The 26,739-nt window shown below is 46.8% G+C and overlaps 2 protein-coding genes across 2 annotated transcripts; both read right to left on the reverse strand.

The window, feature by feature from the left end:
* Positions 1–578: 578 nt before the first annotated feature.
* On the reverse strand, positions 579–4,075 carry UBE2C (ubiquitin conjugating enzyme E2 C). The gene is made up of 6 exons (XM_036244683.1): positions 3,883–4,075; positions 3,061–3,088; positions 2,222–2,308; positions 1,417–1,621; positions 1,253–1,312; positions 579–822 (listed from the first exon to the last, which is right to left on the reverse strand). Exons 1-6 carry the CDS (start codon positions 3,981–3,983, stop codon positions 764–766), a joined length of 540 nt encoding a protein of 179 aa, XP_036100576.1. The 5' UTR covers positions 3,984–4,075; the 3' UTR covers positions 579–763.
* Positions 4,076–5,107: 1,032 nt separating this feature from the next.
* Positions 5,108–26,210, reverse strand: DNTTIP1 (deoxynucleotidyltransferase terminal interacting protein 1). Its single transcript, XM_036245834.1, has 13 exons — positions 26,049–26,210; positions 25,423–25,493; positions 24,105–24,201; positions 18,005–18,103; positions 16,060–16,128; positions 15,746–15,802; positions 15,454–15,512; positions 14,531–14,576; positions 11,424–11,482; positions 11,275–11,335; positions 7,185–7,256; positions 5,581–5,636; positions 5,108–5,470 (listed from the first exon to the last, which is right to left on the reverse strand). The coding sequence occupies exons 1-13, from the start codon at positions 26,151–26,153 to the stop codon at positions 5,332–5,334; spliced, it is 990 nt and encodes a 329-aa protein (XP_036101727.1). The 5' UTR covers positions 26,154–26,210; the 3' UTR covers positions 5,108–5,331.
* Between the last annotated feature and the right edge of the window lie 529 nt (positions 26,211–26,739).

The following is a 26,739-nucleotide window of genomic DNA, read 5'->3' on the forward strand; positions in this document are numbered from 1 at the left end:
CTGGGCCACTGGGTGCAGTAGCTGAAGGAACTGCTGGAGGTGAGTGTGGGGCCATCTGTCAGGGACCTGGGGCAAGGGGCAAGTCAAGAGCTGTGTTGAGGACTCCAACAGGGAATGGCTTTTCCGGCTCTCTCCAGATCCTGGGCCTGCTGCAGGGTGACCTGAGCCTTCTCTTACCCTTTTCAGGGCCAGAGCATCTATTGTCAGCACGTAGGTGGCTGGTCCTCTGCCCTTCACCCCCCGGCCTATGGTCTGGTTCAGCCTCATCTGTAACACAGCTGGGGCAGCCCCAATAAGTCACTAGCATTCCTGGTGCATGTCACAACTCCAAAGAAATAGGCATTTTGTGACACCCATTTTATAGACGAGGAAACAGATGTAGAGCCATAAAGTAACTAAGGTCCTAAGGGAACAAATCCTAGTCACCCCACTGCTTGGCCCTTCAGCCTAGACATCCTGAAGGACAAGTGCTTCTCCCGGGGGAGGAGCAGGGGTGTAAGCCCAGATCCTAGGAGCCTGACTCCATCCCGGCCCTGTGTACTTCCAATTCTAGGGTGACGACAAGGCAGAAACTTAACCAAAAATGTATTTATTTAATATATTCATTACAGGGCTCAACCAGAGAATTAATTTAAAAAACAAACAAAACAAATATGACACCACAGCTGACGATACAGAGTCCTATACAGAAATCAAGGCAAGGACAGACCACCTAAGGAAAAAATAAAAAGACAGCACACGGAGAGAGGCTGGACAGCCCGGGTCAGGGCTCTTGGCTGGAGACCTGCTTGGCGTAGGTTTCTTGTAGGTACTTCTTAAAGGCTGGAAGAGAACAGGCAGGCCTTGGTGAGTGATGGGGACAGGATGTGGGCAAGAGGGCAGCAGGGATGCAACAGTGAGTGGAGTTTGGGAGGAGTTTCCAGAACAATAATCTCCCTGTGCTGCTCACCCAGTCAGGTCTCCTGGACGAGCTCTGCTTCCTGTGAGATTGGGGAGGGGACTAGGGGACCTTAGTGAGCAAGATATTTGCACAAAGCTTTGCCTTCTGCTTAAAAAGGCCCTCAACCCACATTAATGTACAAAGGGTTACTTTTCTGATTTTATATCAAACAGGCAAACCAGAAACATCAAGGCAGAGGTAGGACTGGCTTCCCCCTTAGGACACATTCCCCAGTCACCAAGATCCTTTTGTTTGAAGGAGCCTTTGAAGGCTGGGGAGGGATCACCCAGTGACAGGGGAGGAAGGACTCACCTGTGGGGTTTTTCCAGAGCTCCGCAGCATGTGTGTTCAATGGGCTATCGATATTGGGTTCTGTGGGTAAGAGAACAAGATGGATCAAAAGAGTAGAAAAGGCTGCGTGGGGGAGTCCTGCCAGGTTCCCTGGTTGCAGGGGAGGGGTTAGGCTCAGAAGTTACCTCCTAGCAGGCTCTGGATAGAGAGCAGGATGGTCCTGACGTCATACAGGGCAGACCACTTGTCCTTTAGGATGTCCAGGCAGATGTTACCGTGGGTGTCTACGTTGGGATGGTAGCAGGGCGTGAGGAATTTCACCGTGGGTGCATTGTATGGGTAGCCACTGGGGAACTCTAGGGAGAGCTTATACCTCAGGTCTTCGTATACCTGGCATTGGAGAAAGAGGCGAGGAGTAAGCTTGCCACCCTGAACCTCACATCCCAACCCAAGCCCCACATTAGGGCCCTGGTAGGTCCTTAGAGTCTTTCTGGGACTCGACAGAGATAAAGTCTTACATTGGTTCTGGTGTTTCCTCATATCTGGTGAGGATATCGGGGATCCTTGGTCTAAGGGCTGTAAACTGGCACCCTGAGGGTTACAACAGCTGTGCTTTTCAGTTCAATTAGAATATTAGTTGCTAAGATGTAAAAATGGAGAGATTTTGGGCACAGATCTGGAGTTCTGACTTCTCTTAAACCATATATGCAGCAATGGGAAGCTGCTGTCTTGAGACCTGAGCCCTCTCATTGGCCACAGTCCTCACTCGTCCTCCATCCTGTTCCCTGTGGAGGAATCCAAGATGGACAGCCTTGCTTTAACCCCACCTTCTTCCTGTGCGGAACCAGGGCCACAGGCTCAGAGCACAGGGGCATGTCCTGCCTGCCTAAAGGCTGGAAGCTGATCTGGCACTTGGATTACTTCACCCCCCACCTCTCCCCAAGCCAGCAAAGTCACACTCACACTCGCTCACTCCAGCCCTACACTTACTGTGCCGGCTGCTCCATGGATGGTCCCCACCCATTTGAAAAGGTTGTCTGATTCAGGGAAGGCAGAAATTCCTTTGTCACCAGACATCTAGGGAGGAAACACAACACTTGCTGGGCTGCTGAGAGCACTCCTGGGAACATGGGTGAACCCCTACCCCTTAACCCCATCACATTCTGATCCAAAATAAGGCCTCAGGCCAAGCTGACAGAAGTGGTTAGACTCCTGGGGCTGAACATGCCCCTCTAGGGAGGAGTACTGGGATTATAAAGGTTCTGGGCCAGGCTAAGGAGGAAGGGATTATGTAGGGAAGGAGAAGGCATCTCTATACCCACATTCTTGTTGGTTGCTACAGGATTATTCAATCCAAGGTGCTACTGAGCGCCAGTTCTATACAAAGCCCAGAGACTGTTCACAGACCAGGGAGACATACAACATGGGCATTGAAGGATTTGAGTTGAGCATTCAGGGTTAATGTAGACAAGGTCATCTAGGATGGAAGTATCACAAGAAAGCAGGGCTGGAAATATTAAGAGTGGAGAGCTGGGTGTGGCTAGAGCTTAGGGCAGGGAAATAGGGCCAGGCATGACAGGGGAAGGCTTATATGGCTTCTGGGAACTTCTCTGTGGGGAGGTGGGATTTGGGATAGAGACTGCTGGAAAAAAAGGTATAGGTGGGGTATATGAACTTCCCAGAATAGAGCAAACTGGACTCATCTTTTTACCCCTCTCCTCTGTGTCTAGTAGAGAGCTGATGTGGGAAAGGAGGCTACCGATGAGTGAGTGCAAAGTGGGGGAGTAGACCAGCTGACTGGGGATCTGGGGAGGTAGGTAGTCACTCACCATGAGGGTCATCAGCTCCTGCTGTAACCTGCAAAAGAGAATTTGAAGTTACCTGGGAGTCTGGATGGGCCAGGACTCCAGATGCACCATCTCCTCCAATCTCTGCGAAGGAGCTGTCATGGATTCCCCTACCCTGAGGTGAGATTCGGCTTGGGGGCATATCCCATTTCCACAGGAGGGTCCTTTGAGTTCTCACTCTCCCTACTTCCAGGCTCTTTTTTTAAAAAAAAACTAACCCATTTTATTTCTTTATTTTTTTAATCCTCACCCGAAGATATTTTTCTATTTATCTTTAGGTAGAGTGAGAGAAAGGGAGAGGGAGGGAGAGAAAGAAACATCAGTGCGAGGGGGACACATCGACTGGTTGCCTCCTGCACGACCCCGACCAAGGCCGGGACGAACCGCAACGGAGGTACGTGCCCTTGGCTGGAATCGAACCCGCGACCCGCGGGCCGCAGCTCCACCGCTGAGCCAAACCGGCCAGGGCTACTCCAGGCTCTTCCAGAACGGTTCTAGCGGGTTCTTGACCCTCCCTGCTCCCCTGGCGTCTCTCCCCGTCCCAGATCTCAACATTTCTGTCCTCTGCCGTCCCCACAACGCCACCGAGACTCCCAGCGCGTCTTCACCTTGGCTCACCCGCGGAGAATCCCGGCAGCGTCCCTACACCTTCCGTCCTCCCTTGGGAAGGTCTCTAAGAGCAGCCCCAGATCCTAGAGTGCCCCCCCCCCCGCCCCATCTCAGCCGTTCCAGGGTGAGGGGGTCCCAGAAGTCTTCGCTCTCGGCCCCACTGCCCAGGCCCGGCCTTAACTCCGTACCACTTACCTCTTGCCCACCGGGCCGCGGGCGGCGCCCCCGCTGGGCTCAGCTCCTTTACGAGCTGCAGTGACGCTGGTGGCGGCTGGGTCGCGGTTCTGGGAGGCCATCCGAGCAACGAGCGGCGCTGGTAGGGACAGACACGCGAATTCGGTGAGCAAGGCTGTAACTGCAGGGATGCGGGCCCGCCCGCCCCTATTTGAATTGTAACCCTCCGGCAGCACTGGCCAATCAGCGGCTCGCTTGGGTTTGATCCAGCCAATGGGACGCGCCGGAGGGCTGTCACCGTGCAACTGCTAGACTCACCCATCAGTGCACCACTACCGAGCGGCGGGAATTCTGATTCTGAGGGACGATTGGCTGGAGAGGCTGCCATTAAAACGAATCTGCAGTGGATTGGTGGCCTTTGGAAAACTGCGACAATTAAAGGGCTAAGAAAAAAATCCACGTGAACCCCTGCCAGCCTGGATTAATGGTTAGCGCTTGGGCCTGCACATGGAAGGGTTGTGGGTTCATATTCTCGTGTCCTGTGGAAGGCAACCAGTGGATCTTTTTCTCTCTCCCTCCCTTCCACTCTATCTAAAAAATAAAGATCAATGAAAAATATCCTCGGGTGATGATTAACAAGGAAAATATATTAAAGAAAGTAATAGTTCACGTGGATGCCCTTTAGGTCAAATGCCTAGCACGCCCAACCAGGAACCCTACTCCCAGGGAAAGGGAGGGAGGGTCTCTAATCTTGCATCGGTGGCCCTGGTACCCTTCACTGAAATCCGAAACCCCTGCCTTTCCCCTTATTATAATGTCCTGGGCCCATCATGAGGCGAAACCTTGAGGCTGATGGCAGCCTAGCAGTTGACGCCCTATTAGAAAATAGGTGCATATGCTGCATCTCTATATAATTCAGTGTTTTAACCTATAAAATAGGGGTAATAAAAGCCACTCTGCTTTTTCCTTCTGGTTTGTCATCAACCCACCATGGTGCTACCCATTACTTTCTGCTACTGCCCTACCTTAGTTGGGTGAAGAAATAATAAATAGAGGACAGGGAGGTGTGCAAGGTGTTCCCAGCTTCATCTAATAAAGCAAGATGTATATGCATGGGGCAGCAGGACCTCCCTGGGTCTAACCTGGGATGGGAGAGGGGTACTTGGTCCTTTTTTCCTCCACCCACTTCTACAGCTCTTGATGTTTTGTCAGCTCCCACAAGGCAGAACACACAGCAGGCTCACCATCTGTGTTTATTACAAACTGTTTAATTGCTTATCTTAATAACTTTACAAATATAGAACTACATGCCAGTCTGGGGGTGCTCTGTAGTGAGTCACTACAAACTAGCCCAGGCACAGTTTAATGCTGCTATCATCCACCTAGGAGCAGTCTCAGTGGTGGCCTCAGCCACGAGGAAAGAGGGACTTGAATTCCGAAGGCTGCCAAGTGTAGCCAGGGCACTTGGCTTCAGGTCTGTGCAGGTGCTTCAACAGCACGATGCTCATTCTCTGTCCGTTGCGTCTCCATGTACTTTCGCATCTTCTCAACTATCCATGAGGGCAGGACAAAGGATTTCAGCTCCTCTAACTTCAGGTCCAGGCATCCTCTGGCACAGACATTGAGGGAAAAAGTTAAAGACAGGACGTAGGCCCAGGCTCATCCTGGGGGCTACTGTAAGGCAGGGGGGAAGGTAGGGGACAGATCTACTGGCTTTACCTGTAATCATCGCTGGCAGCGAGGTCCCGGATGTCCTCCTCAATGAGGAGGTAGGCCTGGGGCAGGAGCAAAGGAGAGCGATCATCAACTCTGATTCATTTCTAACTCAACAACGCTTTATTAAACATTTGCGTAATGTAAGGGCTGCAAGGGAGGAGGACAGCTTATAATTTAGTAGGGGAGAATAAGAAGGGACAGACTATCTGGGGAACAGTTCCTTGAGACAATCTTTCACTCAAAAAGAAACTATGGGTGAGGGAGTAGAGATTGATAACTATAACTTCTTCCTCTTTTATTTACTTTTTGCTTATACTGATTTTTAGAGAGAGAGGAAAAGGAGAGGGAGAGAGAGATAGAAACATTGATGAGTGAGAACATTGATTGACTGCCTCCGACATGCCTCCCACTGGGGATTTGGCCCACAACCTGGGCATGTGCCAACCAGAAATCAAACTGGTGACCTCTTGGTGCATGGGACAATGTTCAATACACAGAACCACACTGGCTGGGCTCCTCTGGGTAATTTGACTGTCTTCATCTTTTTTAAAAAAAATATGTTTTTATTGATTTAAGAGAGAGAGGAAAGGAGGAAGGAAGTGAGAGAGGAGAGAGAGAGAGAGAGAGAGAGAGAGAGATGTGAGAGAGAAGCATCGATTGACTGCCTCCTGGGTGGGGCTGTCACGTGTGGCAAACAAATTTTACCCCTACTGACAAGGGGTGCTGCCTGGGCACTGTGTTGGGAAAAGATTGTTATTATTATTTGTTAATCCTCACTAGAGGATCGTTTTCCATTAAATTTTTTTTTTAAGATTGAATGTGAGGAAGGGAAGGAGAGAGAGACACATTGATTGGCTGCCTCACACACAACCCCAATCAGGGTGAGGGATCAAATCTGCAACCTAGGTATGTGCCCTTGACTGTGAATTGAACCTGAGACCCTTTGGTCCTCAGGCCAAGGCTCTAACTGCTAAGCCAAACCAGCCAGAGCGATGAAAGATTCTTTTTTTTTAATCCTCACTTGAGAATATTTTTCTATTTATTTTCAGATAGAGTGGGAAGGAGGGGGAGAGAGAGAGAGAAACATCATCGTGAAAAGGACACATTGACTGGTTGCCTCCTGCATGGGGCCGGGGTCGAACCGCAACCGAGGTATGTGTCCTTGACTGCAGTTGAACCCGAGACTCACTGGTCTGCGGGCTGACGCTCTAACCATTGAGCAAAATCGGCCGGGGCCGATGAAAGATTCTTGAATGGTGTCTGGTGCAAGTGTTGTGATCGATGAGTAAAATCTGTCAATGGGCACGAGGGATAAGTAGTATTAAGTGTGTCTTGTACCTTCTTTTCTTCTGTGTAGCTAATAAAATCTAAATATGAGGGATGAGGTGGGGAGGTGGGGACGGGGTGCTGCATGGGAGACCTAGGGATAGTGAAGGGAACCCAGGGATTACAGCTTACTGTTCAGCACGAAGGAATAAGCCCTCTCTACTCTTACAAGCCTCCCTTTCTACATTCATCAGTCTTTGAGCCTCTCAGATTTGGAGGTAAGCTGCCACCAATAGCCAGAACCCTGGCCCCTGGGCAGTGTACGAGGGAACAGTGCTTACCATCTTTCCCCCTGTCGCCCGCATGTGATGTTGCTCAGCCAGCCAGTGCTTGTCCTGGGGATCAGCTGCATACTGTGAGGGATGAAGTCACAGGGGGGACATTAGTCTGGTGTGAGGGGCTTTCCTCACTTGGTCCCAAGCATACTCTTGGCCCTTGAGCAGCCCTTATCAACAAGACCTTGTCCTAACTGGGGGATGGAGAGGACTCATCAGCCTCTTCAGAGCAAGTGCAGTTGAGCCCAGGAAACTAGGGGTGGGGCCCAATTTCCAGAGATTTATTTCACATCTAATCCCCAACCCCTTCCTTTCTCAAAACACAGCATCTCTAGCAATGGGTTGGACTTATGACTATTATTATAAAAGCTCTACTCCTCTGTGAGATAATGATCTGAGAAGCTTATAACATATATGATTATTATGGTGACCATATTATCTAAAAGAAAAATCAGGACACTTCATGTTCAGGGGGAGGAAGGATAGCATCGGTTAAGAACCTGGTTTTGGAATTTGACAAAAATGGCTTAAAGTCTGGTTTCTGCCACTTATTAGATCGTGTAAACCTGGGCCAATAATTTCCTTGAGATTCAGTTTCTTCATCTGTAAAACAGATAGTATTAATATTTACAAGGTTGTTAAGAATAAATAAAATGCCCTAGCCAGTTTGGCTCCTCGGTTACAGTGTAGGCCTGTAGACCAGAGAGGCCCGGGTTTGGTTCCCGCTAAGGGCATGTACCTTGGTTGCTGTTCGTCCTCGGCCCCGGTTAGGGTCTTGTGGGTGGCAACCAGTCGATGTGTCTCTCTCATGTCGATGTTTTTCTCTCTCTCTCTTCCCTTCTCTCTTCCTCCTGCTCTATCTGAAGATAAATGCAAAAAAAAAAAAAAAAAAAAAATCCTCGGTTGAGGATTAAAAAAAATAATAAAACGGTGCGGAAAAAGTACTAAATGTAGTATCTGACACACAGTAAGTGCTCAATAAAGGTAAATTTTATAAAGTAGGCAAAATATTTGAAATAGAGACGAGGCTGGGAAATCTGTACAGTTACTACCTGTAAGTTTAAATAAGTATTTCACTTCCCATGAAATGGAAATGTCAGTCAAAAACTTAAAAGTGTGCATTTCCTGACCTAGCAAAATTCAATTTCCAGGGATTTACCCTTCAGAATCACCAATACATGTACACAAGGATGTTTGGTGCAGCATTGTGTATGATAGCAAAACTTTTGGGAAAAATGTAAATATCCAAAAACAGAGGAGAAATAAAATGAATTATGGAATATTTATTCTATTGATTTTATACAGTTGTTAAAATAAAATGAAGGAGGAAATTTAGTAACAAGGACAGATCTTTAAGATATTACCCATTAGATCTATATTGGTTAGCATCCTTTTTTTGTAACGGGCCAGTTAGTAAATATTTTAGGCTTTGCCAGCCACATACTATTCTTCATTAAAAAAATATATATATATCACCCTTTACAAACATAAAACCCCTTTAAAAATGTAAAAATGTTGGATTTGATTCATAGACCATAGTTTGCCCTACATAAAATGTAAACCCCATGAGGGCCAGGAGCTTTTTAAAAAATCCTCACCCGAGGACATTTTTTTTTTTTTGCATTATCTTTAGATAGAGTCGGGGTTGGGGGGAGAGAAACATCAATGTGAGAGAGACACATCGAGTAGTTGCCACTCACCTAACTCCAACCAGGGCAGGGACAAATTGCAACCGAGGTACATTCCTTTAGTGGGATCCGAACCCGGGACTCTCTGGTCCGCAGGCCAACGCTCTAACCGCTGAGCAAAACTAGCCAGGGCAGAGGGCCAGGAGTTTTTTGTGTCTGTTTGGTTCACTGCTGTATCTCTAGTACTTTTAGAATGCTCAGCCCTCAATAAGTATTTGTTCAATGAATGAATGAATTTTTGGATGAAAAAAATAAAATCAGAGAACAATATGTATAGCACAATTTCAACAACATAAAATACCACTAAAGGACAAGGAAGGACACACACATGCACATGCGCACAGAGGAAGGGAAATGAAGGATGCTACCACATGGTCAGTGGGACCTCTAGGGGAAGACTGAGTCAAGGGTGAAGGAAACTGTGTTTTGTTCCCTATTAGCTTATGTATTGTATGAATCTGTTTTTTTTGGTTTTGTTTTGTTAATCCTTACCTGAGGATATATTTTTTTCCATTAATTTTAGATACAGTGGAAGGGAGGAGGGAGAGTGGGACACACACACATCAATTGGTTGCCTCTTGCATGACCCGACCAGGGCTGGGGATCAGACCTACAACCTAGGTATGTGCCCTTGACCAGAACTGAACCCACGATCCTTCAGTCTGAGGGCCAGTGCTCTAACCGCTAAGCCAAACTGGCCAGGGCTGTTGTTCGAATCTTTTTACAAGAATGGATTTATATTATTTCTATGATTTAAAAAAGTTAAAAAGTTAAAGAAAAATTTGAATAATGCCTTTAGGACAGAAAAATGGGCAAAAGATATAGTAGGCAGTTTACAGAATTAATATAAACAGACCGTAAATGAATTAAAAGATGCTATCATCATGAATACAGAATTAAAAGTACAACAACACAAACATTTCCCCTTCACTTATTAGACTGGAAAGATTAAAATGAGAGATGGTATCCACTTGTAATGAGAGTTTATTACAAATGGTAGGTCTAAGAATTGGGTAATAATAATTAATGTTTGTTGTGCCCTTGCAACATACCAGGTATTCATTGTGTTGGGTGCTTTGCTGGACTCTCTCTCTTAATTCTACCAACCCTATGAGTTGGTCTGTATCACTCCCATTTTATTTATTTATTTTTAATTTTTTTCTTTATTGATTTTAGGGAGAGAAAAGGAAAAGTATGGAGAGATAGATATTGATTGGCCGCCTCCTGCATGCCCTCCACTGGGGATCAGGCCCACAACCTGGGCATATGCCCTGACTGGGAATCAAACCAGCGACCTCTTGGTACATGGGTTGATGTTCAACCACTGAGCCACACAGGCCGGGCTGTGTCACTTCCATTTTAAAGATGACAAAACAGAATCAGAGATGTGAAACCAGGACGGAAACATACTCTTAACCACTGTGCCACAGGAATTCAAAGTAGGCCCAAGAGCATCTTCACTTGGGGGATGATGCAAGCAAGGTCTTAGAGGATGTGGATCTTAGAGAATAGTCAGGCAGAGGTGACGATGGGGGAGGAAGGTTATCCAGTTAAAGGGAACAGCAGGGGTAAAGACATTAAGAAGGAAAATCAAGAAGTAGCAAGTAGACAAATTGTCTAGGTATTGGGAATCCCAAAATGTAAGACTGGAAATAGAGGAAGCAGGTCTGCCCTTCGAAGAACCCGAACCTGCACAGAGTGTAGCAGACAGAGTCCATGACTCTGGGGCCTCAGAGGGGATATGTAGTTCTGGCAAGGGGCACAAAACCTTATGAATAGGTGCAAAAAAAGATGTCTTGCATATACATGCAGTTTTCCCCCCTCTGTTTGGGTGTTTTTGTGACTGATAACAGACAAATTCAGCTGAGGGTGAATGAATCCATGATTCCTGCCCATCCATTCTTTTCACAAACACTGGAGATCAAGCACAGCTGATCTCGGGAGGGGAGTCCCCGCCCTGAAAAGGGTTAAAAGTGCTGCCTTGCTCCCATCTCTTTACAGACAACTGAATAAGGTAGTGGTTAAGAGCTCAGGCTTTGCTGAGGACAGACCTGAATTTGTACCCTGATTCACTAATTACTAGCTGAGTAATTTTGAGCAAGTCACTTCGTCTTTCTAAACCATACCTATCTTAAAGGGCAGTTCCACGAGATAAGGCAAGTGTAGCACCTAAAATCATGTTTGGTACACAATAAACACACAGGCAAGTAGCTATTAATATTGAGGCACAGAGGTGTTGAGTAAATTACAAAAGGTAAATTAAAGGTCAAGGGCAAACAGAGGGGCAACCAGAACCCAGATGCCTGACTCCCAGATCAGTGTTTGTCCCAGGCTTCTTTGTGCCATCTAGAGCTCCCCATGTCATATATTTCCCTGTGGTGGCCTGCCTGGCCCCCACACTCACTCACCTTAAAGAGGTGTGGGTGCTTGATGTAGATCCTCCCTCTGGTGCCCCCCATCCCCAGGGCTCTGAAAAGTAACAGACAGTGGTAAGGATTCCAGCAGTTGTAGTCCTAGGGGTGGACTCCTCCCTTAGTGCCAAAGTTCTTAGACTTACTTGTTGGCTCGAGATCCTAACACAAAGGTGGTGGATTCATTCAGCCGAGCTGGGTCCCACTATGCAAAAAACAGACAGATTAGTGAGGGTGAGGTTCACCTTGTGGGCAGATGAACCTCTCCTCTACCAACACCATCCTTACCCATTATTCAAAACAGTTGATTCAAGAAACTGAATACTTACCATATGCTAGGCCCTGTGCTAGACACTGGGAATAGAGATGAGTAAGATCGTCTCTGTTCTCCAGGGGGCCACAGACTTATGTGTACAGATAATTATACCATCACAAGATGGGCAATGATGCGGGCGAGCACAGGGTATGAGGGGGTGCTAAAGGGGAGGGTAACAAGGAGGCTTCCTTATAGAGGTAATTCCCAAGTTGATTCTGAAAGGGTCAGCACAAGTTAGGGTAGAGGAGAGGAAAAAGGGGCAGCATGAACAAAGGCAGATGAGAGATGGTTTGGCATGCTGGACAGCCTATAAGCAATTCTTTGTTGCTAAGAGAGAGAGAGAGCGAGCACAAATTAGGGAGTGGCAATCAATAAGGTTGGAGAGAGAAGCAGAGAGGGGCTGGAGGCCCTAGGACATTTTGCTCATTCTGGAGGCTATGGGGAGTCACTAGGGCCGCTGCACAGGGGGAGCCAGATTTGCTTTGAAGACAGCTCACTCTTCTGCAATGTGGTTAATGGGTCTGCAGCGGCAGACAACCAGCAGGGGGTGGTTTAGAGGGTGTTGCAGAAGCTCGCTCTTCTGCAGTGTGGCTAGTGAAGTGGCAGACTATAGACAGGGGGTGCAGTTTAGAGGTTATTGTAATAGAGAAGTTAAAAAAAAATGTTTTCTTTATTGATTTTAGAGAGAAAAGAAGGGAGAGGAAGAGAGAGAGAAATAGACATCAATGAGAGAACATTGATTGGCCGCCTCCTGCATGGCCCCGACTGGGGATCGGGCCATGTGCCCTGGGCTTGTGCCCTGACCAGGAATTGAACTGGCAGCCTCTTGGTGCATGGGTCAACACTCAGCCACTGAGCCACACCGGCCAGAAGGTAATGGAGCAGTTGTGAACGAAGATGAGGGCCTGAGTTAGGATAGCAGTAAAGATAAAGAGGAGGAAATAGCAACTGTGATATATTTAGGAGGTGGAAGCATCCAGGACTCGACTGGATGCAAATAGGAAGGAAAAGAAGAGCAAAGATCACTGCAGTAGAGACTGTAAAAGAAGGCCTGAGGAAAGAGCCTGCTTTCCATTTTTTTTTTTTTTTTTTTTTATCCTCACCTGAGGACATTTTTTTTTCCATTTTTTGTTCAGGTAGAGTGGGGGGGGGAGAGAGAGGAACAGAGAGAGAGAGAGAAACATCGATGTGAAAGGGACACATGGAGTGGCTGCCACCCGCACAACCGACCAGGGCCGGGGACAAACTGCAACCGAGGTACATGCCCTTAGCGGGAACCGAACCCGGGTCTCTCAGGACCGCAGGCCGACGCTCTAACCACTGAGCCAAACTGGCCTGGGCCTGCTTTCCATTTTGGACATCTGAGTTTGAAATGCTATAGAAATTCCAGGCAGGGAGGTCTAGCAGACAGTAGGATACATGAGTTTCAAACTAGAAAGGATGTGTAGGACAAACCAAGAGGTATGGCAACTTTAGCACATGCTGGCTGCTGAAACCATACGAGTGAATGAGTTAGATCATCCAGAAACTAGATGGAGACGTGGGCCAAGGAGAGAATTCTGGGTAACACCTATTTGCATGGGTTATTGCTGAGGAAGAACTCACAAAAGAGAGAAAGGATGTTTGGAGAAGAACGGAAAGACCCGAAAGACCCAGGAGAATGTAAGATCACCTGTTTTAAAGGAGCAGAATTTTATTTATTTTAAATTTTATTTATTGATTTGAGAAAGAGAAACACTAATTTGTCGTTCCATTTATTATTATTATTTTTTTTATCCTCACCCGAGGATATTTTTCCATTTTTTGTACAGATAGAGTGGGAGGGAGAGAGAGGAAGGGAGAGAGAGAGAGAGAAACACCGATGTGAAGAGACACATCGAGTGGCTGCTACCCACATGAACAACCAGGGCCGGGAACAAACTGCAACCGAGGTACGTGCCCTTAGCGGGAACCGAACCCAGGTCTCTCCGGACCGCAGGCCGACGCTCTAACCGCTGAGCCAAACCGGCCAGGGCTGTCGTTCCATTTATTTATGCATTTATTGGTTGCTACCTGTATGTACCCTGACTGGAGATCGAACTCACAACCTTGGTGTATTGAGATGATGCTCTAACCAGCTGAGCTACTGGGCCAAGGCCAAAGGGAGCAGAGTTTTAGAAGAAAGGTATGGCCACCATGTGAAGGCAAATGGCCAGTAGACAAGAGGTGGATCATGTATACGGGATACAGTCTCAACCAGGCCAGTGGAACTTTTACCTTCCTTACTGAGCTGGGCTGCCATATATGATTTTAAGAAAGGAGTCTGCTGCTAAATGAGCGTGCAAACAACTGTTCAGGAGGCAACAGAGGCTAATGGTTAAGAGCACAGACTCGTGTCAACGGATCGTGTGTTTGAGACTCGGCTCCACCACTTACTAGTATGTGACTTTGAGCAGAAGCCACAGAATACACTCAAGTGTATTAAGCATATAAAATAGCTAAATAAAATATAAAAAAAAAAAAAAAAAAAAAAAAAAAAAAAGCTAAATAAAATATAATTTCTATCCACAGGGAGTTGGCAGGAAAGAAATCTCCTCAACTACAGAACAGTAACAGAATCATTTCAGAAGGTTGTTACAAAGATTAAATGAGATAATCCATGTAAAGATTTAGGTCAGTGCCTGTCACATATTAAGTACTCATAAGTATTAGTGACCACTAGCTTTTACAAGGAGAAAGCTTCAGCAGGCTCAAGCCTTCTCTTTGTTTTACTCTAACTCCACCCCCTCCTTGGGATCCTTCTGACAGGCCAGCACTGTGGGTAGGGGAGGGGGCGAGATGGCTCTGGAATGGCATGCACACATCTCACCCCCCAGCCCCTTTCCCTCATGGTGGGTCCCAGAGCCGTGCCTGAGTCTCCATGGGATAAAGGTCACTGCCATGCTCACATAACCATACCTTGGGGCCTTCTCGGCGAATTGGTTCACAGGATTTTGGTTTCCACCTGATTGGAAGGAAAACAGAAAGGTGAGTTCTCCAAGTTCAGGTCCAGGACTGGCAGACAGCTGGCTGGTGGGCGTGGGAGTTCCCCACACACTCCTTTGCCCTGGGTATACTTCTTCCTGGTGCCCCACTGGAGGAGGTACACAGGGAGGAAAGCACTGGACTAGAAGCCATCCTAGCGCTAGCTCTGACATCAAGTCCGAGAACTTCTTTGAGTTGCAGTTGTCATCAGTCAAAAGGAGATGACAGCAGCACCCGGTGTAGTGTTAGTGAGGACTGAACTTGCTCAGGTAGGACACGAATCTAAGGTATGACGATTATTATGGCCCCACCTCCTAAGCCAGGGCTCCAAGCGATCCCCGTCGCGTATCGCTGTTAACCAGACCTGTGAGGCTTTATCTGCTTTATGTATTGGGCCTCCCGGTAAAGTTTTGTTTGAAAAAAAGATTGTTGCTTTAAAATCTTTGAAAATGACCATCCTAGAGGGAATGGAGTAGTTTTGCCCCTTATTAGCTATATGACCTTGGGCAAGTAATTCTGAGTGTTTCCTCATCTGCAAAATGAATTATACCTTCTTTAAAGGGTGGTTGTAAGGATTAAAAGGTACATATGTAAGGTGTTTAGATCAGTTATGGCACATTATAAACATCCAATAAAAGACAGTCTGGTGTTTAATCAAGCTGGGCTAAGCAGTTCTAGGGTAAAAGCAGGATAAAACCACCCCCTCCCGGCTGCTTTCTTTTCCTACCCCTCAAACCCTCCTCCATGGTGACTTAGATAAACAGATCTGACTTCTACAGGAACAGAACTCTGGTCTCTTTTCCTCCAGGCACACTCCCTCCCCATTCCTCCCTTCGGCTCTATTGGTCCCTACTCACACCATGCCAGTGGCTGCCCGGTCATTGGACTGGATGTGTCCAGGAGGCCGTCCCTTCCTCTGCCACAAAGAACAGCTGTCAGAGACCTGAACCGATGGAAGCCCCACCCCACCCCATTGGCAGGTCCAGGGTCACTGGTAGAGATGGTTTTCCCAAAGACACCAAATGATGCTTGAGGGTGAACAGGGAGAGTGAGTGTTCCCAGGGTCCCTGCCTCTCATGCTAGAAAGGCCCCCTGCCTTCCCCGGAGCCGTGAGGCCTTTCCCAGCCCGCAAACGTGGAGATGGTTTACCTTTTTGGGAACGGGACTTCCTCGATGGGCACCTTCCTCTTCCATTTGCCGCCCACGCTACAGAAAAAGGAAAGGGACTCAGTGGAAAGCTAGTGCCTGGGGGCTGTTCGTTCCTTGAGATTGCAGAAGACAGGGCCCCTGGACCATACCCTCCAGCCCCTCCCTGAGCCAGGCCCAGAAACCCTTCCAGCATGATGCTATTTGGACCTGGTCCTACAAATGGGTGGTACATGGAATGCCCTGGGGCCACAGAGTTCACTTGCCCCCAGTCTGATCAGTCTCCCCCTCCAAAACCCCAGGACAGTGACTCTGACCTTTATTCCTGGAAGCTCATGGGTCAATCTGGGTATAACTTTTTCTCCATCTGAGAAAAGGAGTTTAGCCTGAAGGGAAAAGACCATGTTAACAGTCACTATTTTGGTGGGAAGCTTCCTTGCTTTCATTTTTACAGACACACTCCAAGCTGGGTGACAGCTATTTCATGGTCAGCACAAAGGCACCCCAAGATACACATATGAGCAGATATTCATTTAATTAATGATCACTGTTGCCCGGCCTGTGTGGCTCAGTGGACTGAGCATCGTCCACGGGCTGAGAGGAGGCCTACTTGAGACAGAGTGGCTGGGGACGGGCTCTCTGATGAGGTGATATGTAAGCTAAAGCTGAAGAGAAGGAGCCAGCTGTGTAATAAGTTCAGGGTACCGCATATCAGGCAGTGAGAATACAAGTGCAAACCCTGAGACGGTGTGCAGGAGAAGCAGGAGTCCAGTATGCTAGAAGACAGTCAACAGGGGCAGGTGGGCTGAGGTGAAGTTAAAGAGGCAGGAGCCAGTCCATGTAGGGCTGTGTGAGTCATGGTGAGGCATGAGGGTTTTTTCTGCCTGCAAAGTGAAGTCACTAACATGTTTTAAAGAGCAGAGTGAGCTCGGCCGGTGTGGCTCAGTGGTTGAGCATTGACCCATGCACCAAGAGGTTGCTGGTTCAATTCCCGGTCAGGGCACATGCCCAGGTTGTGGGCCAGATCTCCAGTGGGGGGCAATCAGGGAGGCCAATCAATGTTCTCTCTCATCGATGTTTCTATCTCTCCCACTCTCTCCCTTTCTCTCTAAAATCAATAAAAAAGAAAAGAAAAAAAAAAAAAAAAAAAAGAGCAGAGTGAGATCATCTGATTCATCTTTGAAAAGATGGTCCGGATGCTGAGAACGGAATGGAGGAAGGCAAGAGTGGAAGCAGCCCAGGGCTGAGACATCCATTTGAGAATCATCAGCAGTTAAATTTTCAGGCTTCGACGCCTAGGACTAGATGAAATCACCTAGGACGAGAATGAGCCACAGGAGAGAAGGGGTCTGAGGAATGAACTCAGGAGTGCACCAACAGTCAGAGTTCAGGTAGTTAGGGGTCACATGGAGATGATGAGCTGACCCAGGAAGCTCAGGGGTATGGCCAATGAGGCTAGAGCCAAGAGAGGGACATTCTAAGAAACATGATGTGATCCTTTGTGACAAATGCCACCAAGTGGAGTAAGCTCTCACTGACAGGATGAAGTTCTGCCCTTTCAAAGCTGAGGTCCAGGCCCTGATCTTGCTCTTTTCTGAGACTGTGCCTGAGTAGCTAGCCCACCAATCTTCTTATGAGAATTACCTTATAGACCTGAACTCCAACCAGCCCTTGTGGCTTGGATTATGAAGGAATTCCCATCTCTGAGAGCTAATGCTTTCACAGTCAAGTGCAGAGCCTGGGTGATGCTGACAATTTCTATTAATAACAGCAGCTGACACACACAGACAGGTGCACTACTATCATGGGGTCACAGCCATTTATAGACTTGATGTCATGCCTCTTGACCACACCCTGAGAGGCATGGAGGCAGAAAGGGTGCTAGTCCCCATGATACCCAAAGGGGCTGTGACTACTTGAAGGACCAAGTCACAAGTACTTGCAGAAGAGATGGACCTTAGCTTTTCTAACTCTTGCTTGTTCTAAGCTACAATTTCTTCATCTGTAAATTAGGGATTAAAACATCTTCTGTGCAGGGTTTCTTTTGAGATACAAATGAACAAATGATGTGAAAATATCTATCACAGTACTTGGTATGAAGTAACTACTTCCCTCCCCTGTGGTCAGCAACACCTCCAAGCCCTATCTGGGTGTAAGTGGCTTCTCCGTGTCGTCCCCCCCCCCGCCCGATGATGGGATCACATTTCTTAGTGGAGCCTTGGGCTAAAGCTGGTGCCTACATCTCGTCTTATTTGGTCTCACCTGCTCCAGGCAGCTCCGACAGGCCTCCTGGATCAGCTGCTCTGCGTCCACTTCTTCCCCAACATTGTCTCGCACGTTCAGTGCTGCCTTCTGGAAGAACTAGGGAGAAGTTCAAAGGCAAAAAGTCAGAGGTCCTGCTAATTTGCATCCACTTGAAAGAAACTGAATATAAACGAAAATTTAGCTCTTTCCGCCACCTTGGAGCCTGTGGAGGCCTGCTGGGAACAGGACTTCTGAAACGACAGATATGTCTAGAAGGCTGTGGTTCAAGGCTATTTTCGCTGGTTATAAGCGGGGCCTCTGGAACCAGAGGGCGCACACAGCTCTCCCTAAAATTGAAGGTGTTTATGCTTGAGATGAAACTGAATTTATCTAGGCAAGAGATGTGCTTACGTGTACGAACAAGGCAAAGAACAGTGAGTCATGGAAGCAGACGGAACAAAACCACTTGGGGAGAGGAACTTGTGCTCACAGAAACTCGTGAAAATGCTGAAGCAACCTTCCTGCTAAGGCCGTTGGACACGGAATCTGTGTAACGCTCAAGAATTTAAACTTATTGAAAAGTAAATAAAAGTGTATTTGTTCTTTTGTATTTTTGTGAAATGACTTAAACATAAAGAAATAAACAGAAGACAAGCTTTTGTCATACCCTCATAGAGAAGGGAAAAGTGACTGAGCATGGCTTTGAGGTCAGATGGATTTAGATTCACACCCTGGCTCATTTCCCTACTCTATCGTCGTTTAAGGAGGAGCATAATCATAGAGGGGCCCGAAGGATGGTCATTACAGTATTAATGTGTAAATAGTGTAAAATAAAATACATAACCTAAATGTCCAGGTATAACTTAAATAAATTACAGCATAGCCATACCATGAATATACAAATATTAAAATTCACAGTAAGGACATATAGGAAAATATATTTTTGACATGAAAGGTATTCATAATATACTGTCAAATGAAGGAAGCAAGTTATAAAATAGTTCGGCATCTGAGCCTATTTATGTAAAATAGCAAAAAGCAAACACAGAGACGAAAGAACTGTAAGATATATGTTAAAGTAATAGTGGTGATCTCATGGACGATAGCTATCTTTTTCTTATCTCCACCCTCTCCGTTTTTATAGTGTATATGTATTACTTCTGTAGAAGAAAAAGAGAATACCAGTGCCCGAGGTGAACAGGCCAGGGCAGGCCAGAAAAGATCCAGCCTGGAGAAAGTCCTGCTTGAATCTGACTTTGTCCTGTCTCAAAGGAACATCTATGGGATGGGAGGAGTGAGACCTGGCCAGGACCCCAGGATAGCAGCAGTTCCACCACTAGGTAAAAAGGAGAATTGAACCTGAAAACACCAAGGACAAAGTGATGTGAGGCCCCAAACCAAGGCATTGAGAACACATTCATAATGAGAGCCCAGGTCATGTCTCTCAAGTGTTAGTTCTCTCTGGAAGGTAGAAAAATTCTGGAACTTACAACCAATGCTCCTACTGTAAGAGACGACTAGTGGAGTGTCCTATCAGTTTACATTTAGCAAGGTCAAATGCCTTGTGGTTAACATCCAGCCAAGGACAAGAGTATGAAAGCACTGAGACATCAAGAGTTAGAAGGAAAAATTTTCAGGCCAAATTAAATGAAATGAGTAGATGAGTTTGACTTTAAAACAAAACCTAAATTAAAACTGGTGCTCCATGTTGACTAATGGCTAAATGAAAGCTAGTGATGATAATTTGGATACTTTAGAACCAGCCTATGAGCTAGGCAGTGCAAAGAATATATAGGGGCGAGTGTAAGCTACCTCTGGACCTGAGAATGAAGTCCAGTGATGAATCAGGCATTCTCAAACACTACTGGTAGAAATGCAAAATGGCCCAACCTTTCTGGAGAGAAATTTCTCAAGAGAAAGGTATGTTTTCCCTTTTACCCACCAATTCCATTTCTAGGAATTTATTCCCCAGAAAAATTCTCACAAATGAACCAAAGATATATGTTCAAAGTGTCCAATGCAACACTGTCTGTAATAGAGAAAAACTGGCAATAATCCCGCATTAAATTATACTAATTAAATTATGGTGCAACTATACAATAGACCACTTTACAACTACTACAATAGAATTAGGGTGAACTATTATGTACTGTTCTTGGGACTTAATATTTTATTTTTTATCCACATCCGAGGACATTTTTCCATTTTTTATTCAGATAGAGTGGGAGGGAGAGAGAGAGAGAGAAACATCGATGTGAAAGGGACACATCAAGTGGCTGCCACCCGCACGACCCAAGCAGAGCCGGGGACAAACTGCAACCCAAGTACATGCCCTTAGCAGGAACCGAACCTGGGTCTCTTGGGACCGCAGACCGACGCTCTAACCACTGAGCCAAACCGGCCAGGGCTTATGTACTGTTCTTGAAATATGACCAAAATATACTGTTAAATGAAAAAAAAAAAACAGCTGCAGAACAGTGTGTGTAAACTGATCCTATGTATTTAACGTGTGTGTATGTTGTATAAATAAATACAGGAGACCATACAGTCACTGTTAAGTTTGAGTTTTAGTGACTTTGGAGTGTTACTTTTTAAAATATCTGTATTATTTTTTCTCAATATTCTCTTATGAAAAATTTCAAACATAGAGAGAAGTCAAAAGAATTATTCAATGAATATCTAATATGCACTGCCTAGAGTCTGTAATGAACATTTCATTACATTTGTTATCACGTATCCATTTATCCATTCTTTTATCTACCCATCAATTTATTTTATTTTATTTTATTTTATTTTATTTTATTTTTTTTTGTACAGATAGAGTGGGAGGGAGAGAGAGGAAGGGAGAGAGAGAGAGAAACATCGACGTGAAGGGACACATCGAGTGGCTGCCACCCGCACGACCAACCAGGGCCGGGGACAAACTGCAACCGAAGTACGTGCCCTTAGCGGGAACCGAACCTGGGTCTCTCCGGACCGCAGGCCGACGCTCTCCATCAATTTATTTTATAAGCTCTATTATTAGAACATTTAAAACAAAGGGGCATTTATTTAGTAATCACATAAATAAACCAATAAAGATTAATAATGTCTTGGGTAAGATCACTCATATCTAGACATTATTATCCTAAACATTTTTTTTTTTTTTATCCTCACCCGAGGACATTTTTCCATTCTTTGTTTAGGTAGAGTGGGAGGGAGAGAGAGGAACAGAGAGAGAGAGAGAAACATCGACGTGAAAGGAACACATTGAGTGGCTGCCACCCGCACAACCGACCAGGGCCGGGGACAAACTGCAACCGAGGTACGCGCCCTTAGCGGGAACCGAACCCGGGTCTCTCAGGACCGCAGGCCGACGCTCCAACTGCTGAGCCAAACCGGCCAGGGCCTAAACATTTTTAAGAAAACTGGAAACACTATCAAACAAAGTGATCAGATGAGGTCAGGTTAAGCAAAAGTGCGAACTTATCAAAGCTGTGATGTAATCAAGTTTCTGTGCCTTGTCTGAAAACAAGTGTGATAAGGAGGAATCTTCAAAGACTATAAAGAGGGGAGCCTAGAGCCACAAATTGTATTTATTCAGCATTTGTCCAGGGGAGAAGGTTCCTGAATCATGGTACCCATTAATGGGACAAGCAATAAGAAAAGGGCTTTGGAGGCAGGCAATCATAGGTTCATTCCTGGCATAGCCTTTTCTTACTGGCTTAACTTCTTTATTTCTGCACTGGTAAAGGCGTGGAGGTATAAGAATACATGGTACATTCTGGGACGTACAAGAGGTAGGGACAGTAATGACAGGATATAAAGGGATGTGTGGCTAGGGTCTGCTCACTGTGGGCCACATATGCCATGTTCAGGAATTTGAATTTTACCTAGAAGACAATGGAAAGTCACTGAGGGATTTTGAACAGGGGAATGACACTATTGGATGTACATTTTAGGGATCACTGGTAGCTGTTATGGAGGGTGGGTTGAAAGAGGGAAAAAATAGAGGCAGTTAGGGGTTATAGTAGGAGCCTGGGTGAAAAATAATGAAGGCCTGAACCAAGGCAGAAGCAAGGCAGAAGGGCATGCCTGACAGACCATGCCGTGGGACAGACCGGACTCCACAACTGGAAACGGAAGACAAAGGAGAAGGCAGAGTTCTTGGTTTCAGCTTTCTAAGTGAATGGTGGTCCCTTTCAAACTTAATATGTCTAAAACTGAACTACTGATTTCCTCTGCTTGTTCCCCTCTTCCTTATGTCAAGTCAATGGGAACTCTATTTTTTATAGCTATCTAGGGCAAATAACTTGGGAGTGGTTTACTTCTTTTCCTTTTACTCTGCACATACAAATCATTGGCAAATCTTGTTGCTCCTTTAAAAATACTTATAGCCCTGGCCAGTTTGGCTCAGCGGTTGGAGCGTCGTCCTGCGGACCAGAGAGTCCGGGGTTCGATTCCCGCTAGGGGCACGTACAAAAATAAATAAATAAAAATAAGTGATGGTTTTAAAAAAAATAAAAATACATACCAAATCAGACTTTCTCAACATTTTCACTGCTAACACCCAAGCCACTATCATCTCAAGCCTCCTAACTGGTCCTCCTACAGTCTATTCTCTATACAACAGTTAGAGTAACTCTTCAAAAAATGTTCAGCTCACACGCTCTGCTCAAAACTCTCCAGGAACCTTTATTTTACTCAAAATAAAACTCAAAGTCCTTACCATGGCCTCAAAGTTTCTTCATGAGCTGGGCCCCTGTTATATCTCTTATCACCTCTCCTACTACTCTCCTCTGGCATAGTCTGCTCCAGCCACAATGGCCACTTGGGTGCTTTGATTTGTTTGTTTGTTTTTTTTTTTATCCTCACCCGAGGACATTTTTCGATATTTTGTTCAGATAGAGTGAGAGGGGGAGAGAGAGAGAGAAACATTGACGTGAAAGTGACACATCGTGCCCTGGCCGGTTTGGCTCAGCGGTTAGAGCGCCCACCTGCGGTCCGGAGAGACCCGGGTTCGGTTCCCACTAAGGGCATGTACCTTGGTTGCAGTTTGTCCCCGGCCCTGGTTGGTCGTGCGGGTGGCGGCCACTTGATGTGTCCCTTTCACATCGATGTTTCTCACTCTCTCTCTTCCTCTCTCTCCCTCCCACTCTGTCTCTACAAAAAATGGAAAAATGTCCTCGGGTGAGGATAAAAAAAAAAAAGAAAGAAAAAAAAGAAAGTGACACATCGAGTGGTTGCCACCCACACGACCCAACCAGGGCTGGGGACAAACTGCAACCAAGGTACGTGCCCTTAGCGGGAACCGAACCCGGGTCTCTCTGGACCGCAGGCTGACGCTCTAACCGCTGAGCCAAACCGGCCAGGGCCACTTGGGTGCTTTGAATGTGCCAAGCACAGTCTGTCTCAGGGCCTTTGGCCTTGTTCCCTCTGCTGGGATGGCTTCTCCCCCGGTATCTGCAAGGCTTGTTCTTTTTTCACTTCGAATCTCTGCTTAAATGCCCTTTTATCAGAGGGCTTTCCCAGCTACGATCTATGATATAGCACCCGTTTCCCACTGCGCACTCTCTTCCCCTTCTCTCTAGCATTCCCTAACAAAATACAGATTTGCTAAAAGAGGGCAAAGACATTGTCCATTTTGTTTACTGCTACATCCCCAGTGCCTAGAATACTGCCTGCCATTATGGTAGGTGTTCAATAAATACTTCTTGAATGAATGAGTAAACACAACAGGAGGAGGTTTAGGAAGAAAACAAACAGTTCAGTTCTGAATTTGCTGGTTTTGAAGCATCCATGAGGCATTCAGGTAGAACTATGTTGAAATTTATTTATAGACCTAGAAAATAATTTTAAATAATATAATGGTGATAATAGTAAACAAATAATAAAAGCACTTGTTATGTTCCAAGCACAGTTTTGAGCACATTATACTTAAGTTATTCCATCCTCACAATAGCGTAGTAAAAGAGGTGTTCAAATTACTCCTAAAGAGGATAAAAAGTTCTTGGGGTTCAGATTTGGTAAACTTTAGGTATCTGTGTGTACTAGAGAGAGCCAGGGAGACAGTGATGCAGGGAAGGGCGGCTCATGAGTCTTTCTCCCTGTTAGCGTTGTATCTGTGTGTCCCTCTCACCTTCATGTACTTGTTGAACACAGTCTGGATCTCCTCATTGATGCTAGGCTGCAGCACAGCTCGGAGAAGGTCCATGGAGATGGCAGGATCTGTGAAACTGCATTCAGGAAGGAGACAGTCAGCGGACATGTCCCAAACACATCCTTTCTTAGTCTGCCTGGCCAATTATTGACAAAGGATCTTTTAATGACAATAATAGATAGCTTTTACTGAAAATTAGCTGTGTGCCTAGGTTCTCTGTAAACCACATGGATGCATGCCTTTATTTCATTCTTATAATTCTATGAATGAGTATTATTCTAAAAATGTTATGAAATACTGAATTAATACACAGAAAAGTCTATACACTTTAACATGTAGTGTTAGTGATCATCCGTTTAATTACTATCTAGGTCAAGAAATATAATCAGCATTTCAAAGGCCCATCTTGTGCTCTCTCCTTTCTCTTTTATGATTTATTTAATAATAATAATTATCAATTATTTGTTATTATTCTATTACCACAGGGTAATAGTACCCTGTGAATATTATTAGCCACACTTAAAAAAAAAATGTTTTTATTGATTTTTTTAGAGAGTGAGCTAGAAACAGATGTGAGAGAGATACACGGATGGGCTGTTTCCTGAACGCCCCCTACTGGGGATCGAAAAACAGGCATGTACCCTGACGGAGAATGAACTGGGACCTCTCAGTCCATGGGATGACACTCAATTCACTGAGCCAGCTGGCTGGGCTGGCCACACTTTTTTAAAATCCTCACCCGAGGATATACTTTTCCATTTATCTTTAGATGGGGAGGGAGGGAGGAAAGGAGAGAGAAAGAGAGAAACATAGATGTGAGAAAGAAACATAGAGAAAGAGAGAAACATTGATTGGTTGCTTCCCGCAAGACCCCGACCAGGGCTGGGGGCTGAACTGTAAGAGAGGTATGTGCTCTTGACCGGGATTGAACCCACGACTATTTGGTCCTCCGGCCGATGCTCTAACTGGGTCCACACTCTAACCGCTGAGCCAAACAAGCCAGGGCTGGCCACACTTTTTTAACCTTCATATTATTCTGCCTCTTTAGAGCCCTCAAAAACAGAGCTGGAGAGTGTTAGGGATCTCAGGCATTGTTGACTCTACCTGTCCCCCTCACTTTGTATTTGAGTTCAGAGAGGGAAGTGACTTGCTCAAGGTCACAGAGTCACATAATCTGAGTCTCCTCTTATCTAGTCCTGTGCCCGACCGTCTCTTCTCAGCCTTCTACAACTAGGACCCCAAAGCTGCCTTCCATGACAGTGCCTGGGAGGTGAGTGCCACCCAGAGTCAGCCTTACCTCGTTGTCATCTGTGAGCGGCGGCCCCTTCGCTGCACCTGCCGGTGCTTTATCATTATGTTCCAAGGGTTCTGTGGGGATCAAGGGAGCAGATGTCACCGAATCTGTGACACTGGGGTGAAGGTGGAGAGTGGGTATGAAGTTAAACCTAAACAGCTCTGCTTCTCGGTGCTTTAACCACTTCTCCCACCTTGGGGTCGGGAGGAAGGCAGTGACTGGAAGGCCCGCCAGGGACGAGAAACTCAGGGAGAGCTTCCTGCCTCAAAAATCTCGGCCCCACTTTTTCAGGAACGGCTGGAGCCAGGGAACCCGTGTTTACCGAGGGCCTACTCTGATGGCAGATGATGTGCTGGGCGCTTTACCCGCATTCACATCCCATCCCCACTAATCATCTCCGTTTTTATAAACGAGAAAACTGGAACTCGGAGTTGGCAGGACTGGCCCACGTCACCTAGTGAGGAGGGCGGCACCGGAATTTGAATCCAGGTCGTCGGACTGCGAAAAACACCAACCCCTCGGCAGCTCCAGCCACCGCGTTCTCTCGCCCGCGGGCTGGGGTCCCAGGAACCCGAGGCCCTGCCGGCCCGAGCCCAGGCCCAGCCCGGCCTCCCTGGGGACACTCTTACCGTGAGAACCAGCTGCCCCGCTGCGCCCGCGTCCCCTTGCTCTGGGCCGCCCCGCTCTGCCCCGCCGGGTCCCCGCGGCTGCTCGGCGTCGCCAGTCGCTCCCATGGCGCCCCCGACTCTCACAACTCCAGCGGGACTCTGCCAATGGGCCGGAAAGTGGCCCCGTGACGTCATTGGAACGCGCGGCCGCCTGCTCGAAAGCGCGACTCGGAGAGCGGCGGAGTTACCATGGGAACCAACTGCCGCGTCTCTCCCGGGACAGGGACGCTTAGAGATCGCGTGCGGTGGGCGGGGCTTCCTCCCGGGAGGGATGGCGCTGCCGGTGAGGACAGCGTTTGTTCAGTCGCCAGTCGTTCTCCGTCTGAAGTGCGGGGCAGAGGGAAAGGAGCAGGTTGCCAGGGCTCGGGCTTGGGGGACGTAGGGGAGCGTTTCGTACAGCGGCGCTTGCACTTCTTTGAACACTGTAGATTTTAATTTGCCCGGTACTGAGCCCCGGAATTGGAGTGGCCTAACGCGGGAACCCGGAAACCCAACAACCGGAGGCCCATGCCATCCCTAGCACTCACTCAGCGGGTCTTTTCAGGCCTCGATCCCAGGGGCTGCTTCTCGGGTCTGACGGCATCAGAACGAAGGTTGGGATTTGGACCGAGGATTCCTCCAGCCTCAGGGGGAATTTGATCCTTGCTCCAGT

This window comes from Molossus molossus, unplaced genomic scaffold, assembly GCF_014108415.1.
Source record: "Molossus molossus isolate mMolMol1 unplaced genomic scaffold, mMolMol1.p scaffold_m16_p_6, whole genome shotgun sequence".
Taxonomy (NCBI): Eukaryota; Metazoa; Chordata; class Mammalia; order Chiroptera; family Molossidae; genus Molossus; species Molossus molossus.

Bases quoted from the DNA above. Each gene is read 5' to 3' on its own strand.
- UBE2C (XM_036244683.1), bottom strand. From the start codon at position 3,983: ATGGCCTCCCAGAACCGCGACCCAGCCGCCACCAGCGTCACTGCAGCT. The intron at 1,622-2,221 runs GTAAGTGTAGGG...CTCCAATGCCAG, and splicing joins TCCATGGAGCAGCCGGCACA to GTATACGAAGACCTGAGGTA. The intron at 1,313-1,416 runs GTAACTTCTGAG...TCTTACCCACAG, and splicing joins TATCCAGAGCCTGCTAGGAG to AACCCAATATCGATAGCCCA.
- DNTTIP1 (XM_036245834.1), bottom strand. From the start codon at position 26,153: ATGGGAGCGACTGGCGACGCCGAGCAGCCGCGGGGACCCGGCGGGGCA. The intron at 25,494-26,048 runs GTAAGAGTGTCC...TGATCCCCACAG, and splicing joins CGGGGCAGCTGGTTCTCACG to AACCCTTGGAACATAATGAT. The intron at 5,471-5,580 runs GTAAAGCCAGTA...TGTCTGTGCCAG, and splicing joins GCTGCCAGCGATGATTACAG to AGGATGCCTGGACCTGAAGT.